Source organism: Mustelus asterias, chromosome 4 (genome assembly GCF_964213995.1).
Source record: "Mustelus asterias chromosome 4, sMusAst1.hap1.1, whole genome shotgun sequence".
In the NCBI taxonomy this organism is placed as follows: domain Eukaryota; kingdom Metazoa; phylum Chordata; class Chondrichthyes; order Carcharhiniformes; family Triakidae; genus Mustelus; species Mustelus asterias.
Window position 1 is genome coordinate 25239188 of NC_135804.1, and position 19346 is coordinate 25258533.

A 19346-nucleotide genomic window follows, 5' to 3' on the forward strand; every position below is an offset into this window, starting at 1 on the left:
AAGTCCAATTCAGAGTCTCAACAAGTTGAGACATTTCCGATCCAGGCTGACAAGACAGGACCTTCACACCTGTCTTGGGCCTGATCTACATGAGCCAAGCTGATTGGAGAAGGGGGAGGTTTCCTCCTCCAAGGCTTGATCTCATTTGCATCTTAGCCAAAAGGCCGAGATAATAAAAAAAATCTATTACTAAGACCATAATTTAACAAAAAACACAATTCTAAATTCTGACGTCTTTTATTGTTGTTTAGGTTGTTCCAGCCACCTTATCATTCAATATTTACACAACTTTTCTTAAATAGGGATCTAAACTAATTAAAAATCGAAAACAGCAGGCATGTCACAATACTTAACTGCAACAAAGAAAACAAATCTGTTTATATATTAATTTAAATACAATAAAGTGAATATAGTTTGAGACAAGTAATAAATGCATTCATTATGATTAATGTTCAGCACAAGATCATATTCCAAAAAGAGAGTGTATCTACAGTACAAGTAGGCTTTCCACTGGTGAGCATTAACTGTGGCTGCGAGCTAAAGCACAGATATTTAGAAACCAAATGTGTTTTCTCCACTATAAGCCACATACAAAAATCCATCTTCATCTTTTTCCTTCTCATACAGTTGGCCCATGGTCAAACTAGAAAGAGAAACAAACAATGAGCATCATAATAAAGCAATGTACTTTTAACAGTTTTGAAGGTGATAGAGCTGCAGAACTATAATGTGGTCAATTAATTATGATGTGGAGATGCCGGCGTTGGACTGGGGTAAACACAGTAAGAAGTTTAACAACACCAGGTTAAAGTCCAACAGGTTTATTTGGTAGCAAAAGCCACACAAGCTTTCGGAGCTCTTAGCCCCTTCTTCAGGTGAGTGGGAATTCTGTTCACAAACAGAGCTTATAAAGACACAGACTCAATTTACATGAATAATGGTTGGAATGCGAATACTTACAACTAATCAAGTCTTTAAGAAACAAAACAATGGGAGTGGAGAGAGCATCAAGACAGGCTAAAAAGATGTGTATTGTCGGTTGATTGGAAAACGGCTAATGTTACGCCGCTGTTTAAAAAAGGAAGGAGACAAAAGGCGGGTAACTATAGGCCGGTCAGCTTAACGTCTGTAGTAGGGAAAATGCTGGAATCCATTATTAAAGAGGAAATAGCAGGGCATCTGGATAGAAATGGTTCGATCAATCAGACGCAGCATGGATTCATGAGGGGAAAGTCGTGCTTGACGAACATGTTGGATTTTTATGAAGATGTGACTAGGGCGGTTGATGGAGGAGAACCGGTGGATGCGGTGTTTTTGGATTTCCAAAAGGCGTTTGATAAGGTGCCCCATAAAAGGCTACTGAAGAAGATTAGGGCACACGGAGTTGGGGGTAGTGTGTTAAAGTGGATTGGGGACTGGCTATCCGACAGGAAGCAAAGAGTCGGAATAAATGGGTGTTTTTCCGGTTGGAGGAAGGTAACTAGTGGCGTGCCGCAGGGATCGGTACTCGGGCCGCAACTATTTACCATTTATATAGATGATCTGGAGGAGGGGACGGAGTGTAGGGTAACGAAGTTTGCAGACGACACAAAGATAAGTGGAAAAGTGAATCGTGTGGAGGACGGAGAAGATCTGCAGAGAGATTTGGACAGGCTGAGTGAGTGGGCGAGGATATGGCAAATGGAGTATAACGTTGAGAAATGCGAGGTTATACACTTTGGAGGAAATAATAACAAATGGGATTACTATCTCAATGGAAACAAATTAAAACATGCTACCGTGCAAAGGGACCTGGGGGTCCTTGTGCATGAGACGCAAAAGCCCAGTCTGCAGGTACAACAGGTGATCAAGAAGGCAAATGGGATGTTGGCCTATATTGCGAAGGGGATAGAATATAAAAGCAGGGATGTCTTGATGCACCTGTACAGGGCATTGGTGAGGCCGCAGCTGGAATACTGTGTGCAGTATTGGTCCCCTTATATGAGGAAGGATATATTGGCATTGGAGGGAGTGCAGAGAAGGTTCACCAGGTTGATACCGGAGATGAGGGGTTTGGATTATGAGGAGAGGCTGAGGAGATTGGGTTTGTACTCGTTGGAGTTTAGAAGGATGAGGGGGGATCTTATGGAGACTTATAAGATAATGCGGGGGCTGGATAGGGTGGAGGCGGAGAGATTCTTTCCACTTAGTAAGGAAGTTAAAACTAGAGGACACAGCCTCAAAATAAAGGGGGGTCGGTTTAAGACAGAGTTGAGGAGGAACTTCTTCTCCCAGAGGGTGGTGAATCTCTGGAATTCTCTGCCCACTGAGGTGGTGGAGGCTACCTCGCTGAATATGTTTAAAGCGCAGATGGATGGATTCCTGATCGGTAAGGGAATTAAGGGTTATGGGGATCAGGCGGGTAAGTGGTACTGATCCACGTCAGATCAGCCATGATCTTATTGAATGGCGGGGCAGGCTCGAGGGGCTAGATGGCCTACTCCTGCTCCTATTTCTTATGTTCTTATGTTCTTATGTCTCCAGACAAGAGACAAGACAATTGTCTGGAGACAATACACATCTTTTTAGCCTGTCTTGATGCTCTCTCCACTCCCATTGTTTTGTTTCTTAAAGATTTGATTAGTTGTAAGTATTCGCATTCCAACCATTATTCATGTAAATTGAGTCTGTGTCTTTATAAGCTCTGTTTGTGAACAGAATTCCCACTCACCTGAAGAAGGGGCTAAGAGCTCCGAAAGCTTGTGTGGCTTTTGCTACCAAATAAACCTGTTGGACTTAACCTGGTGTTGTTAAACTTCTTACTGTGTCAATTAATTAAGCAGGCTAATCCAACCTTTTCATGCAAAGGTCCACATTTCAAATGTCTTTCATTTCAGGGCTGATGAGTGTATTTTGCACTGTCTCTCACACGCACACCCCCTCTTTCTCGCACACACACACAAACCAGCCCTCAGTTTCTCCCCCCCCCCCCCCTCCCTCCCTCCCCAGAGCAGACAGTATCCTCTTCGTGCCTGATTGTCACTCCCTTCCCCGCCCACGGTTTGGCAGCCACTCTGTCTCCTCCCTGCAGCCACCTTCCCCACACCTTTACTCTTCCTCCCGATTATGGAAACCTCTCTCCCAAGCAAACTCACCACTGCTGTCGAGCCAGATTTCTGGGTCTCCGAATGAAGAAAGCTGTTCCTCCAATCAGAGCCTTGTCCTCTCCCACATTTGCTGCTGATTAGGATCACTAGTTATCCTAACAACAGCAAATGTGGAAACGAGATGACCTGATTGGAGAAACAATTCTTTGAAAAGTGTTCAAATTCATTTACTAACATTTTGAACACTGGGTCCGCGGACCGGATAGCGAGGCCGGGTGGACCGGGTAGTGGCCTGCAGGGCTATGCCTGAATTAAACAATATAGTTCCTTTAATATAAACAAACATTCCAAGGTGCTTTGCAAAATGTAATGTATTGGAACAGAGCACCGTAAAGTATTGTAAATATGGCTGTTTTTGGCACTGTTTGTAATTATTGGAAATGTCGTTTCTGCAATGGTTTATTTCAGAGTATTTATGAATAAAGTATATATTTGAAATTAAAAAAATTAGGTAAAACATACTTCAAGCAAAGGTAAGAGATGTTTGAAGGAACTTGGTCATGGTTATGAGGTTTTCTTTTAAAAGGAGCAGGGGACATGCAAAGTTTTGCCATCAGCTGTGGGGTAAAGGGAGATACGGATGTCCGGAAGGTTAAAATAAGAGGAATTGAATACTTGGGAGGGGAAAAAAAACTGGGGGTATTTGTAGAGATCGGATAGAGAAATACCAGGGTCAGGTAACAGGAAGCCATTGCAGATTGGCAAGAACAGGGGGTAGTCTGGTGGGGGGGGGGGGGGGTTTGGCATGAAGCACTGAGCTTCAGCGCCAGTGTGATGCCAGTACATCCCAGTGACTGGCTAATTGAATCAAACAGCATATTCCTTCAGTTATTTGAAATAGACAAAAGATTTGCTACTGAGAAAGCAACAGGGAACTATAGGCTCCCAAGCTCCTGGGTAATTCAGAAAAGGCACAACGCTTGAACATATTCTGTTTGTTTGTAGACCTCATGTTCAAAATGTTAGCAAATGAATTTGAACATTTTTCAAAGAATTGTTTCACCAATCAGATCATTTCTCTTCCAAATTTGCTGTTGTTAGGATCACAATCAGCAAATGTGGGAGATAACCAGGCTCTGACTGGCTCTATTGATTCTGCAATTGAGGAACACTTGCTGAGCAATCCTATTCGCTACACTAACAACACTGTTAAGAGAATCAGTCAAGCTCATAACATGGCTCATTCATGTTTGCTACAAGTGGCATACATTGATAAGCAGGGACTAACTTTCTGCAAACAAAAGGAATATGTTCAAGTGTGTGCATTTTCTAAATTACCCAGGCGCTTGCGGGCCTATAGTTCCCTGTTGCTTTCTCCATGGTAATACCTCGGCCAGAGTGGACTTGCCAACCAATCAGCGCCCTTTCTCGCTGTAGTATAAAAATTGTTGTGATCACTTGAAATTTGACATTCCTGCAATTGAGTGCAAGACAAAGAGCTTTCGCAACATGTCTCTTTTTTTCAGTAATGAATACGGGGCTCTCAGACTAGTAGATCAGGACATCAAGCCTACCCAGTATAGAAAATATACTATGCTCTCGCAAAGATTTTCTGAACAAATCCATTTTACATTTGCAATGAAAATACAGATTGTATGCACACTGCATAAAAAGATACACTGAACTCAGAAAGGACATCACCAAATGTAGAGGATATATGATGGATAAAAGTAGAATACCAATTATGTTAAATGGCTTGGGTGACAAATCCCAAAGAAATTATGAAAGTAATTGGGACTTCCTACGGTTGTTAAGTAGCCTTTTTATTCCATTAATTGTACTCATTACAGTGTTTAAATGCCATAATAATATTACAGATAAAATCACATTCAAGAGTCAGGTACATAACATCTAGTTCCATGAATCAAAAGGTAAATAAAAATTGAAGACATCTGCTTTATACGAAGAATAATCCCATTTTAAATATTCAACTTCTTACTTCAATGAATAAAAAAAAGTTATTTTAATATTTACTTCATTGCATATAAAGATTTTCATTTACAGCATTAATACAGATTTATCTCAAAATCTTAGTTAAATAAGCCAATTGCAAGTCATGAAACCACTGACCTGGATTGAGGGACTGTTTTATCTACAAAAAGGAAGATGGCTTTCTCAGATGGCAGCTGGATCCGTTTCCTAATAATCCACATGAACTGTGCCACTGTGATATCAGAGGGCACCAGATACTTTCTTTTGTCTATATCCACGATCTGTGAGCCAGATACCTTCTCCACTATCACCTTTTGGAACCACAAAACAATCATAAGTAAACTTATTTTGACATTGTGAATAGATTTTCAATAAAACTTATAAATATTTTGCAGGTACTTCCTATTTATGAATGTATTAAATAGGCAACAAACATGTCACTAACACGGACTATCACGTTGTATGGCAGGTACACTACAAGGGACTGCATTTACCTTACTGTTTCTGATCTTGCAAAATGCCGACACTATAGTTAAGAAAGCCCACCAACGCCTCTACTTTCTCAGAAGATTAAGGAAATTTGGCATGTCAGCTACGACTCTCACCAACTTTTACAGATGCATCATAGAAAGCATTCTTTCTGGTTGTATCACAGCCTGGAATGGCTCCTGCTCTGCCCAAGACAGCAAGGAACTACAAAAGGTCGTGAATGTTGCCCAACCCATCACGCAAACCAGCCTCCCATACATTGACTCTGTCTATGCTTCCCGCTGCCTCGACAAAGCAGCCAGCATAATTAAGGACTCCACGCACCCCAGACATTCTCTCTTCTACCTTCTTCCTTCGGGAAAAAGATACAAAAGTCTGAGGTCACTTACCAACCAACTCAAGAACAGTTTCTTCCTGCTGCTGTCAGACTTTTGAATGGACTTACCTTGCATTAAGTTGATCTTTCTCTACACCCTAGCTATGACTGTAACACTACATTCTGCAATCCCTCGTTTCTCTATGAACGGTATATTTTGTCTGTATAGCGCGCAAGAAACAATACTTTTCACTGTATGTTAATACATGTGACAATAATAAATCAAATCAAATAGGTGATTTCAGGCACTTGGAGAAAAACTCCATAAACATTGCTGTAACTATCTCATTTAAAGAACTATAATGCAACCTGGGACAAAACAGGGTTTTTCTTTTTGCTTGGATTGTTAGCCCTACCTTCCTCTCTTCACAGATGTTGCCTAATCTGTTCAGTGTTTCCAGCTTTTTCTATTTTTATTTGGGGCAAATGTTGGGCAGGTACTGAATGATCACAAATGTACTCCAGAAAGGTCTTTACTGTTAAAATGATGTACACGTATTAAAAAAATCATAAAATTTTAAAAAGGTAAACTTGAGTAAGTTTGCTTAATAAAACAAAGTAATGTAATCATTCTGCCAAAATGTACGTACATTCATATTTTCTGTCAATAACAAAGGTCCTATATGTCTGCATATAAATGCCCTGTTTGTTAGTTAGTGCAGTAAGAAGTCTCACAACACCAGGTTAAAGTCCAACAGGATAATTTGGTAGCAAATACCATAAGCTTTCGGAGCGCTGCCCCTTCGTCAGATGGAGTGGAAATCTGTTCTCCAACAGTGCACAGAGACACAGAAATCAAGTTACAGAATACTAATTAGAATGCAAATCTCTACAGCCAGCCAGGTCTTAAAGGTACAGGTAATGTGGGTGGAGGGAACATTAAACACAGGTTAAAGAGATGTGTATTTTAACCTGTGTTTAATGTTCCCTCTACCCACATTACCTGTACCTTTAAGACCTGGCTGGCTGTAGAGATTTGCATTCTAATTAGTATTCTGTAACTTGATTTCTGTGTCTCTGTGCACTGTTGGAGAACAGATTTCCACTCCATCTGACGAAGGGGCAGCGCTCCGAAAGCTTATGGTATTTGCTACCAAATAAACCTGTTGGACTTTAACCTGGTGTTGTGAGACTTCTTACTGTGCTTACCCCAGTCCAACGCCGGCATCTCCACATCATGTTAGTTAGTGCACAATGGTCGAGAGCTTCATGTTTTTAGATGCCCAGACCACCAACGACCTGTCCTGCACCACCCCCCCTCCCCACCCCCACCCCCCTCCCCACCCCCTACAACTCTCACCAACTTTACAGACGCACCATAGAAAGCATTATTTCTAGTTGTATCGCAGCTTGGTATGGCTCCTGCTCTGCCCAAGACCGCAGGAAACTACAAAGGGTCATGAATGGAGCCCAGTCCATCATGTAAACCAGCCTCCCATCCATCGACTCTGTCTACACTTCCTGCTGCCTCGGAAAAGCACCCCGGACATACTCTCTTCCACCTTCTTCCGTTGGGAAAAAGATACAAAAGTCTGAGGTCACATGGAACATAGAACATAGAACAGTACAGCACAGAACAGGCCCTTCGGCCCATGATGTTGTGCCGAGCTTTATCTGAAACCAAGATCAAGCTATCCCACTCCCTATCATCCTGGTGTGCTCCATGTGCCTATCCAATAACCGCTTAAATGTTCCTAAAGTGTCTGACTCCACACTATCACTGCAGGCAGTCCATTCCACACCCCAACCACTCTCTGAGTAAAGAACCTACCTCGGACATCCTTCCTATATCTCGCACCATGAACCCTATAGTTATGCCCCCTTGTAATAGCTCCATCCACCCGAGGAAATAGTCTTTGAACGTTCACTCTATCTATCCCCTTCATCAATTTATAAACCTCTATTAAGTCACCCCTCAACCTCCTCCGCTCCAGAGAGAACAGCCCTAGCTCTCTCAACCTTTCCTCATAAGACCTACCCTCCAAACCAGGCAGCATCCTGGTAAATCTCCTTTGCACTCTTTCCAGCACTTCCACATCCTTCTTATAGTGAGGTGACCAGAACTGCACACAATATTCCAAATGTGGTCTCACCAAGGTCCTGTACAGTTGCAGCATAACCCCACAGCTCTTAAACTCCAACCCCCTGTTAATAAAAGCTAACACACTATAGGCCTTCTTCACAGCTCTATCCACTTGAGTGGCAACCTTCAGAGATCTGTGGATATGGACCCCAAGATCTCTCTGTTCCTCCACAGTCTTCAGAACCCTACCTTTGACCCTGTAATCCACATTTAAATTTGTCCTACCAAAATGAATCACCTCACATTTATCAGGGTTAAACTCCATTTGCCATTTTTCAGCCCAGCTTTGCATCCTATCTATGTCTCTTTGCAGTCGACAACAGCCCTCCACCTCATTCACTACTCCACCAATCTTGGTGTCATCAGCAAATTTACTGATCCACCCTTCAGCCCCCTCCTCTAAGTCATTAATAAAAGTCACAAATAGCAGAGGACCAAGCACTGATCCCTGTGGCACTAGCAACCTGCCTCCAGTCCGAAAATTTTCCATCCACCACCACCCTCTGTCTTCGATCAGATAGCCAGTTACCTATCCAATAGGCCAACTTGCCCTCTATCCCACACCTCCTTACTTTCATCATAAGCCGACCATGGGGGACCTTATCAAACGCCTTACTAAAATCCATGTATATGACATCAACTGCCCTACCTTCATCAACACACTTAGTTACCTCCTCAAAAAATTCAATCAAATTTGTGAGGCACGACTTGCCCTTCACGAATCCGTGCTGACTCTCCCGGATTAATCCGCATCTTTCTAAATGGTCGTAAATCCCATCCCTAAGGACCTTTTCCATCAATTTATCAACCACCGAAGTAAGACTAACTGGCCTATAACTACCAGGGTCATTTCTATTCCCTTTCTTAAACAGAGGAACAACATTCGCCACTCTCCAGTCCTCTGGCACCATCCCCGTGGACAGCGAGGACCCAAAGATCAAAGCCAAAGGCTCTGCAATCTCATTCCTTGCCTCCCAAAGAATCCTAGGGTATATTTCATCAGGTCCAGGGGACTTATCGACCTTCAGTTTACTCAAAACTGCTAGTACATCCTCCCTCCGAACATCTACTTCCTCCAGCCTATTAGCCTCGTACCAACCGACTCAAGAACAGCTTCTTCCCTGCTGCCATCGTACTTTTGAATGGATCTACCTCGCACTAAGTTGATCTTTCTCTATAGCCTAGCTATGACCGTAACACTACATTCTCTCCTTTCCTTCCCTGTGTACAGTATGCTTTGTCTGTATAGTGTGCAAGAAACAATACTTTTCACTGTATACTGATACATGTGAGAATAATAAATCGAATCAGATAATATTACAAAATATATAGGTTAAAGGAAAAGTATTTTGCTTCATCAATCAATGTTGCTGGTAACCCAGATCTATGAAGAACACTGCAATTATTTCTTTCTGGTGTAACCATTTATAACATTGCCCTTCAGGAGCTAACTTAATCCATACCTGTCACAAAGTCTTAGCCCAGATCCAGGTACATACACTGTCATTGCCTGCTTGTTGTAAACCCAACCTTCTGCTCTTTAAATTCTACCAATCTAAACCTTTAAAAAAATCACAATCGTTTACAGTAAAGTTCAATCTAAAGAAATGCCAGTTTAAATATTTTTGCTTCAATTAAGTGACTTTGGTAAAATTCAATAATTTTACACAGATTTAATTGAAGTAGGCCATTGAATCCACCATAACTGCACCATTCTGCTGTTCTATGTAACTTTAAATGTTTTATTTTCTAATATTTATCTGCTTTCCTTTTAGAAACTATTATTGATTCTTGTCACTGTTTTGAAGTTGTTTGCAGCTTTGATCATGATCTTATCAAGTGGACAAAACACAGGAGGACCTGTATCTTTGAATGTTAAGTTTGAAAGAGTTATTGTAAGAAGTTAAAATAATTCCTCTTTTTTGTCAAAGCACAATGCAAAAATAATTCTTAAACCATTTTACTGAAATGATACTCACTGGTACTCTGTCTGGATATTTAGCTCTGATTTTGGCAGATTCAACACACCTGTGTTCTGTAAAGTAAAGGTCAGTATGAATAGTAAGAAATTTCTCATACACATTTACCTAACAATGTACATTTTTTCCTCACATTTTCTTACCCCTGGCTTAATATTGTTGATTCTTTTGCACAGATTAAGGTTCCGCATACTGCAGTTGACCTCCAGTGCCTTGCTCATGGGACAATTATTCATGTGTGACCTTCAGCATGCTATCTTTCCATCAGTCACATCTAATCCATGCCCTGTCCTCACCTGACACCCATGTAACCATGTGCAGGTTAGGTGGATTTGCCATGTTAAATTGCTCCTTAGTGTCCCAAGGTGTGTAGGTCAGCGGGGTAAACGTGTGGGGTTACGGAGGTAGATAAGATGCTCTGTTGGAGAGTCGGTGGAGACTTGATGGGCCAAATGGCCTCCTTCTGCACTGTGAGGATTCTGTTATTTAATATTGATCAATAGTGGGAAGCCAGACCAATATTCACTCCCCTAATCCAAGGGTGTAAGAGGATGTCTATATCATAATGTAGGGACAAAGACTTAAGGGAGACGTAAAGGGTTAAATCTAATACTATAATAACTACTGAGCATGTGCATTAGGAAGTATGTCATAATGATGCCACTCAGATGAGTAATAAGAACCTAAGAGAGATGCAGTCACACTGTCGTGATGTTCTGTATCTTGTATATTGTTAGTTATGTAAATAAAAGTACTTTTAAGGAAAGATCTTTGCCTGCAGCAAGATCTCTTGTTAGAGAAAGACCAATGTCTTCCAAGACAACCCAACAGTAACTGAAAGAGTGCCGTAATCATTCCTACTTCTTTCCTAACAGCAACCAAGTCAACAGTTAAACCTGGGATTTTCCTGTTCATGTGGCATAAATATACTGAGTACAGTCATCACTGAAGGTCTTGTGATGATTTGTTTACTGGCTTTCTTAAGTGCACAGGGCGGAGAGGTGGGGAATATTTGCTCAAACTGTACATAGACACAAGAAAATGTTGAGATAATTTCTCTCTTTCATGAGGTCTTAAGCGAAGATAGATGAATAAGAATATATTTTAGATAAAAAAAGTAATAGTGATAATTTTCTTGTTCTCCATAAAAACTCCAAATCAATAGAAAGGGAATTATGGCCCGGCAAGCCTGCTCTGCCATTCAACACGATCATGGCCGATCTTGAGCTTCAACATCACTTCCCTGCCTGTTTCGCATACCCCTCAATTCAATGATACACCAAATGTTTGTCTATCCCAGCCTCAAATGTATTCAGTGATGAAGCATTCACAACCTTCTGGGGCAGAGAATTCCAAAATTTGCAACCCTTTGCATGTAGTAATTTCCCTTCATCTCAATCCTAAATGATCGGCCCCTTATCCTGAGACAGTGTTCCCTGACCAGTAGAAGCATCCACCTTATTAAGCCCTTTCAGAATCTTGTATATTTCAATGAGATTGACTCTTACTCTTAAACACCAGAGAAAATAAATCTAATTTGCTCAGCGATTTACCCGGGGACTAATACTTCAAATTTTCTTTAAAACCCAAAAAACTGGAAATAACAAATAAATTCACAATGAATTATACCATGACTTTGAATGAAAGAATGAATGTTGACATCTTGGAGTCACTGATACAGCTGCAACAATGTGTGCAAGCTGTTCCGATAACACAATGACCTTTAAATTCTTGATAACCTGCTCCAAGTTGAAAATCACTCAACCTTAATCACATGTGTACTTATGTTTTAAGTATCTAAGCATCAGAATATATTTAATTCTTACAAGTGTCTACATTATAATTTACTGTCAAGTACTATGAATATTTTGTGCAGGTGCTAATTTGAAAGAAAACAAAAATGCAACCGAGAGAAGATGGCCCATTTGTTTCCAAAGCAAAAGTTTAATTAATGAATTGGGTAAGTAATGATACAAAATTATTAAGCTATTGCTATAGTGAACATATTTTGGAATATACCTTGTGTATGTTAAACTTGTACTGATTGTGCAACTGGTTAAAAACAGTAGCCAGCTTTTGCAGAATCTTTATATATTTTATATTGCGAGTGCTTTTGTTCACTTCGGCAGTTAATAAATTGGATTTAGTTGCTGAAATAAATGCAGTCAACATAGAATGGCCTTCAAGTTAAGGATTAAAAAATTGCTTGATTTCGTATTGAAAAGAATGAGTTTGGAATGAATGATAACCTTTCTTGTCCTAATAAACTTCATTTGTGAGGGATGCAAAAACTAGTTATAACAAAATGTTTAGGGAAGAAGCCATTTGAAAAATGTATGCAGAATTGGGTAGATATGGATAGGGGAGTGCAATAGAAAGGTTACTGGATTAGTAATTTCCACTTGCCTGAATGTGTGCAGTTCCAACAACACAATAGTCTGTTTGATGAACACCCCATCTACCACTACCACCTAACTTACACCACATGGACTACAGCAGTTCAAGGCAGCTCACTATCACCTTTTCAAGGGCAATTGGCGATGGGCAAATTCTTGTTTCTTCAGAAATGTAACTAATTATTAATGCAGGCTATTGAGAAAGCACCAGTCAACTATTATTAATTATAGTTAACTATGAAAGATTTGAATTCACAGCTCATTGAAAGGCAAAGTCTAAATTCAGATGTTCATAGAAATCATAGAAACCCTACAGTGCAGAAGGAGGCCATTCGGCCCATCGAGTCTGCACCGACCACAATCCCACCCAGGCCCTACCCCCACATATTTACCCGCTAATCCCTCTAAACTATGCATCCCAAAACTCTAAGGGGCAATTTTTAACCTGGCCAATCAACCTAACCCGCACATCTTTGGACTGTGGGAGGAAACCGGAGCACCCGGAGGAAACCCACGCAGACACGAGGAGAATGTGCAAACTCCACACAGACAGTGACCCGAGCCGGGAATCGAACCTGGGACCCTGGAGCTGTGAAGCAGCAGTGCTAACCACTGTGCTACCGTTCTCACATTAATATTGCTGCTTTGATCTACATGTTAATGAAGAAGTTGAATAATTATAGTATGACAAAGGATAAAAAGAAATATCGCATCAAGCAGTACTCCCAGTTCTCAAACACTGTAAATCTCTAGTTGCAAGCTTCAATGGAATATTTCTTCATTGGATGACAAGTACAGTCTCTAAGAGCAGAAGACAGCGAATGATACAAGGTGAGGGCAGCACAGGCAGCCATCTTCTGATGAAGCCCATAAGGCTTTGTGGCAGGCAGTGGAATGGAGAGCTATTTTTATGTTTTACACTTTTATGTTGTCTAGCTGAAAATTACTGTGGCACTATTAGCAGATGAGCATTTAACACATTATCATGATATTCCTCTCCCTGCTATATCAACAACAGCACTCTCTCTAAAAAATAAATACCATACCATGTTAAAATAAACAGCTAGAAATTATTACAGTTAGTTTTCCTTATGCTGATACTGACATAAGTAATTGCAATCAATAATTGATAGTGATACAGGAAGATATGACAACTTGTGCTTATATAGCACAATATAGCACTCAATCCATGGCTTTAACAGAAGGAAAATGGACATCAAGTTCTAGATGAAGAGTTAGGAGATGCGATTGAAGGCATAATCAAAATATTTTTTGGAGAATTTTGAATGTGGGGAGAAAAAAAGGTAGACAGATTTAGGGAAGGTGTGGTAAAGTCCAGATTCAAGGTTTTGAAAACTCTGCCACCGAAGATGGAGTGGGGAAGTGGGGATGCAAGGGAAACTAGAGTTGCACTTATAGGTTCATACCAGTGGAGGAGATTGTTGTAACGGGCAAGGGTAGTAGGAGCAGAAGTGGACCACTTGGCCCTGCTCTGCAATTCAATATGATCTTCGCTGATCGTCTGCCTCAACTCCACTTTACTGCCCACTCCCCACATCAGTAGGGATCCAAAAGGCTATCTATCTTGTGACGTTAGCGTACCTTGAAGAGTTTTGTAAAAATCATGTTCTCTCATTATTACCGGGCTGTCTGTAGGAGTCCTTTTATTGCTCCTTCAGTGGTTTAAATGGGGTTTGTTTATTCTTACTCGGAGTTATTTTTTGGCCCTGCATTGTTAGGAGGAAGGTCATGGGTTCTGGACAGTTTTTTTCCTTCCTAGGGAATTCAAGGTTTCATTTTCTGTTTTTGCCTGTTTAATTTAGAAGGGAGTGGATACCAGACTGAAAGCAGTCTCTCTCTCTCTCTCTCCCTGGGTTTTGGAAGTTCTGCTGGTTAGCTGAAAGCCAGGTTTACTGCCTTTCTGCAGTAGAAAATCTGCTGTTGGTGGCTTGACCAGATTATCTCCCTGATGTTCTGGGAAGCTGTTCTGACTTCAAGCCGTTCGGAGTGTGTCAAGATAATTGCAGCATTCATCAAAAGGACTCAGCTCCAGTATCACGTGAACATTAATCTTTGCTGCTTTAAATCTGTGGAAGGGTTTTGTTTATGGGATTGGTTTGATTGAAACATCTTAAATATATTTGTTAAGGGTTATACATTAGTGTTGTTTTGTTTGTAGTTGATAACAGTTATTGCTCATATTCTTAGTTTACGTGTTAACTGTATTCTTAAATAAACTTTGTTTGATAAAAGCTGGGTCTTTTGAATCAGAGGAGATATCTGGGAAGTATTATGAAGTGAAAAAATCTATCTTAGGTGCATATGAACTACTACCAGAAGGCTCCAGACAACGGTTTAGAAATCTAAAAGAACCTGGTCAAATGTACATAGAATTTGAAAGGATCAAACAGAGTAATTTTGATAGGTGAATAAGGGCTTTGAAAATAGACCAGATGTATAAAGCTCTTAGAGAAATGATTATTTTGGAGGAGTTTAAAAATTAACTTCCTGATGCAGTGAGAACTCATGTGGAAGAGCAGAGGGTTAAAACTGCGAAGTTAACAGCAGAAATGGTAGATGATTCTGAATTAGTTCAAATATCAAAGTTTGGTTTCTGACATTAGTTTCAGCCTGTGAGGGACAGAAACTGGGGAAAAGAGAAATCTTCAGATGGTAAAGGTAAAAGAGATCTTGTGGGAGATAATAAAGACAGTGTACCTCAGGTTAAAAAGAAAATACAGGAAGGTGAAAGAGAAATTAGATACCTCAGATGTTTTCACTGTAATAAGTTAGGCCATGCAAAGTCGCAGTGTTGGTGGTTTAAGAAAAGCCCTGGGAAGACTGATGTGGTAAAACAGGATAAGCCAGTGGGGTTTGTTAAAGTGGTAAAGGAAAGCCCAATTGAAGCGAAAGAGGTGCAAAAGAATGTACAGCCTGGTGAGGAGTTAATTGATAAGAAGGTACCAGAGCTCTTTAAAGAATTTACTTGTGTGGGTAAAGTTTACTCATGTGTACCAGGAGGAGTAGATAAAGAAGTTAAAATTTTAAGAGACACGGGAGCAAGTCAATCTTTGATGGTAAGAGATGAGGAGTTATGTAGTTTGGAAGGGGTATTGCCAGAAAAAGTAGTAATAATGTGAAATTCAGCATGAGAAAAGTAAATTGCAGCATTTTGCGATCATGGTCAGAGTAACTGGCCATGTTTTCTCTCACCCTTGCTTCATTACATTGACTGCTAGAAAAATTATAAACCAATGTCAGAAGTTTGAATTCAATGTGTTGGGAGATGGGGAGTCAGTGGAAAGCGAGGACATGAGTGCACAATTTAATGTGGAGATGACAACAGCAAAATACTATCAATGTTGGAATCTGAAATAAAAACAGAAAATGCTTTAAATATTCAGTAGATCAGGCAGCATCTGTGGAGAGAAAAACAAAGTTAACATTCAAGTCAATGACTTCTCATGAGAACAAAACGTACATATGGCTCATGAAGTGGAGTAGAGTTAGGAGTCAGCAAGGGAATTATTAGAAAATCAAGTCTGGAGTTGCCAAAGAAATGGATGGGAATTTCATTGGCAGTGGAATAGAGACAAGGATAGAGATAGATGGTATTGCAGAAGTGGAAATATGAATTATAGTCAACAACTTACTATGATAAAAAGGCTAATAACCTAGACTTGTCTATTCCGATGTCTGGCCAATCTCCCACATTCTACACTCCTAAACTTGAGTTCATCTAAAACTCTGCTGCCCATGTCTTAATTTGCACCATGTCCTGTTCCCCTATTACCCCTATGCTCATTGACTTACATTGGCACCTCTTATGCAACATCTAGATTTTAAAATTTTCATCTTTGCTTTCAAATTGTTCCATTTCCTGGACCCTCCCTACCTCTGTAATCACCTTTAACCCTAAAATCCTCTAAGATAACTGTGCTCATCTAATTCCAATTTCTCGTATGTCCGCTTTCTCAATTGCTCCACCATTGGTGGCTGTACTATAAGCTGTCTCAGCCCCAAGCTCTCAAATACCCTTTCTACACCTCTTCACTTTTCTTTCCTCTAAGACATTCCTTAAAACCTACCTCACCTGGTAGTTTGGGGGGGTGAGGGCGGGGTGCAGGGAAGGCGGTAGACCTCCTCGTGAACCTGCTCCTGGGCCTGGCCATAAACAGCTCCAGGCTGCGGGCAACCAAGGGGGTCGACCGACCTGACTGTCTGCCCCTCTACTGCGGCTACATTCACGGCCAGGTGTCCCTAGAGAGCATGCAGAGTACGCGTGCATCATCTATGCCTTCTGTGCCTGTTGGGCTCTGCAGGGGCTAGGGTGTATTATTCACCCTTTTAATCACATTTTGATTTGATATTTTAATTTTCTTTTACACTTTGGTTTATTTTGCTTCGGGCAGTTCCCCCCTTTTTAAGGGGCTGCCCCTTTTACTTTGTCCCTCAGCTGATTTAATTTATATTATTTGGTTTGCCAAAAAATGCCTTAAAACCTACCTTTTTGACCAAGTTTTTGTTCATCTGCCCTGATATCGCTTCATGTACCTCAGTGTCATATTTAGTTTTATAATACTTCTGGGAGATTTTATGTTAAAAACTCTATATAAATATATATTGTTCTAATTTTGGCAATGGATAGGATTTGGATTTTCAGATTTGGAATCTGAAACTCAGGGTCCTCAAGGACCCTAACTTTGAATTGAGCTTAAACAAGGATCCAAGGTGATCCCATTCGCGAGAGCAAGAAAATTATCCCGTGTAGATGCCAATACTTACCAAAACCAATTAATTAAAACCACCAAAACCCAACTAACTTGTCATTTATCACTTTGAGGGACCCCACTGCTGTTTGCAAATATGTTCTCCATATGACGATTACTAATTTCAACAATGCTTCATAAGCCTTTTGCAACATTCTTAGGTGATGAAAGTCACTATATAAATTATTGTTTGAAGTTGATGTGATGTCTGACCCGCTTCTCGGAGCTGTATGCTACTTATAAGTGTGAGGAAACCAATGAGAATGAGGGGTGTCGATATTAAAAGGGAATGGTTAGGAAAGCTGGCCTAAGAAATTAATATCTCTAAATTCTGTACTGTATTGTGATATCCAAATATAGAAATTACAGTACAAAACAGGTTTTCATGTGGGACTGGTTTACTGGAGCAGAGATAGGTGCGATGCAGTATTCGAACACCGGATTAATCATTACTCGAATTCTTAAATAAAAACTCAAATAGACGCAACAATTTACACACCCTGAAGAAAAACAAACAGGAGGCCAGAGAGACAAACTGCGCAGGTCAGGACTAGGCCCTTAGACATCTACAGCAGAATGGCTTCATTGCCACTGCTACCCGTAACCGAGGCGCCGACACTGCTCTCACCTAGTGAATGGTCTTCTTTAAACATCCATTTCATGTTGCCCGCTCTATAAAAGTATCTATTTACTAAAAAGAAACAAAACGCTGCTACAACGTAACTCTCTCAGAGCACTGCACTGTATCAAGCGCAGGGAATGTCCTGTCCGACTCAACTATTTGTGACTGAAAGAAGGGGGGGTTGGAGGTGAGGAACAACACAACCTCAGGCGAGAATGCCAAGAGATTTCTGACAGCCACAACACACCCTGTCGATTGAAGTATCTTACACCGCAGATTCTGGTTTGCATGACTGAATAACCGTTCCAAGTGCTCAATTTTTGTCTCATACGAATAATTATTGAACTTTGAAGTATCCCTCATATTGCTATGGTTTGTTCCGAAAGATTAGTTCGGCCATCAAATTGCATCACTTGTGACTTTAAAGAAGAAATATTTTGACACGTTCCCTGTTTCCTTTCTTTTAGGTTCCAGATTGACTGTGTGTGCATGTACCACAGCTGGAAGGGTAAACATATTAGCAACTGCCCCATAGCTAATAGAATCATAGAATCACTACAGTGCAGAAGGAGGCCATTCAGCCCATCGAGTCCACACTGACCACAATCCCATCCAGGCTCTATCCCCACAACCATATGCATTTATCCAAGCTAGTCCCCCTGACACTAAGGAGCAATTTAGCATAGCCAATCCACCTAACCCGCACATCTTTGGGCTGTGGGAGGAAATTAGAGCACCCGGAGGAAACCCATGCATTCATGGGGAGAACGTGAAAACTCCACACAAACAGTGACCCAAGCCGGGTCCCTGGCACTGTGAGGCAGCAGTGCTAACCACTGTTCCACCGTGCCACCCATTCAGTTGACCTGAGAAGGTGGTCAGTTGCCATCTCCTTAAACCGCTGCAGTCCATGCTCTTTGTAGCGGCGTGATACACCCGAGTGGCCCACTAGACCATTCCTCAGTGTAATTAGGAATGAATCACTTTTGTGTGGTACTGGAGACTAAAGGCCTAGTGATTGACAACAAACTTGGGGGAAGCAGTGGCATTGTGGTATTGTCACTAAATTAATAATCCAGAGATCTAGGGTAATGCTCTGATGACTTGTGTTTGAATCCCACCATGGCAAATGGTGACATTTGAATTAAAAGTCTAATGATGACCATGAAACCATTGTTTATTGTCATTTAAAAAAGCATAAAACCCCATCTGGTTCACCAATGTCCTTCAGTGAGGAAAATCTGGTAATCTTACCTGGTCTGGCTTACACATGACTGCAGATCCACAGCAAATTCACTCTGAAATGGCTTAGCCAACCACTCAGTTCAAGGGCAATTAGGGATGCCTACATCCCATGAACGATTAAAAAAACTACTGACATTTATATAGTGCATTTAACCTCCCAATGAGCTTCACAGAGCCATAAAAGGAGATATTAGGAAAGATGACCAAAGGTTTTAAAGTAGCTATGAAGTAGGAAAGCAAGGGAGAGAAGCAGAGAGGATTCGGCAAGGAATTCCAGGTAAGTCCCAGACAGCTAAAAGCATAGTCACC

General features: G+C 40.9%; 1 protein-coding gene across 1 annotated transcript; it reads right to left on the reverse strand.

The window, feature by feature from the left end:
* Window positions 1-222: 222 nt before the first annotated feature.
* gabarapl2 (GABA(A) receptor-associated protein like 2) lies at window positions 223-17967 on the reverse strand. The gene is made up of 4 exons (XM_078210671.1): window positions 17799-17967; window positions 10006-10061; window positions 5217-5389; window positions 223-643 (listed from the first exon to the last, which is right to left on the reverse strand). Exons 1-4 carry the CDS (start codon window positions 17830-17832, stop codon window positions 553-555), a joined length of 354 nt encoding a protein of 117 aa, XP_078066797.1. The 5' UTR covers window positions 17833-17967; the 3' UTR covers window positions 223-552.
* Between the last annotated feature and the right edge of the window lie 1379 nt (window positions 17968-19346).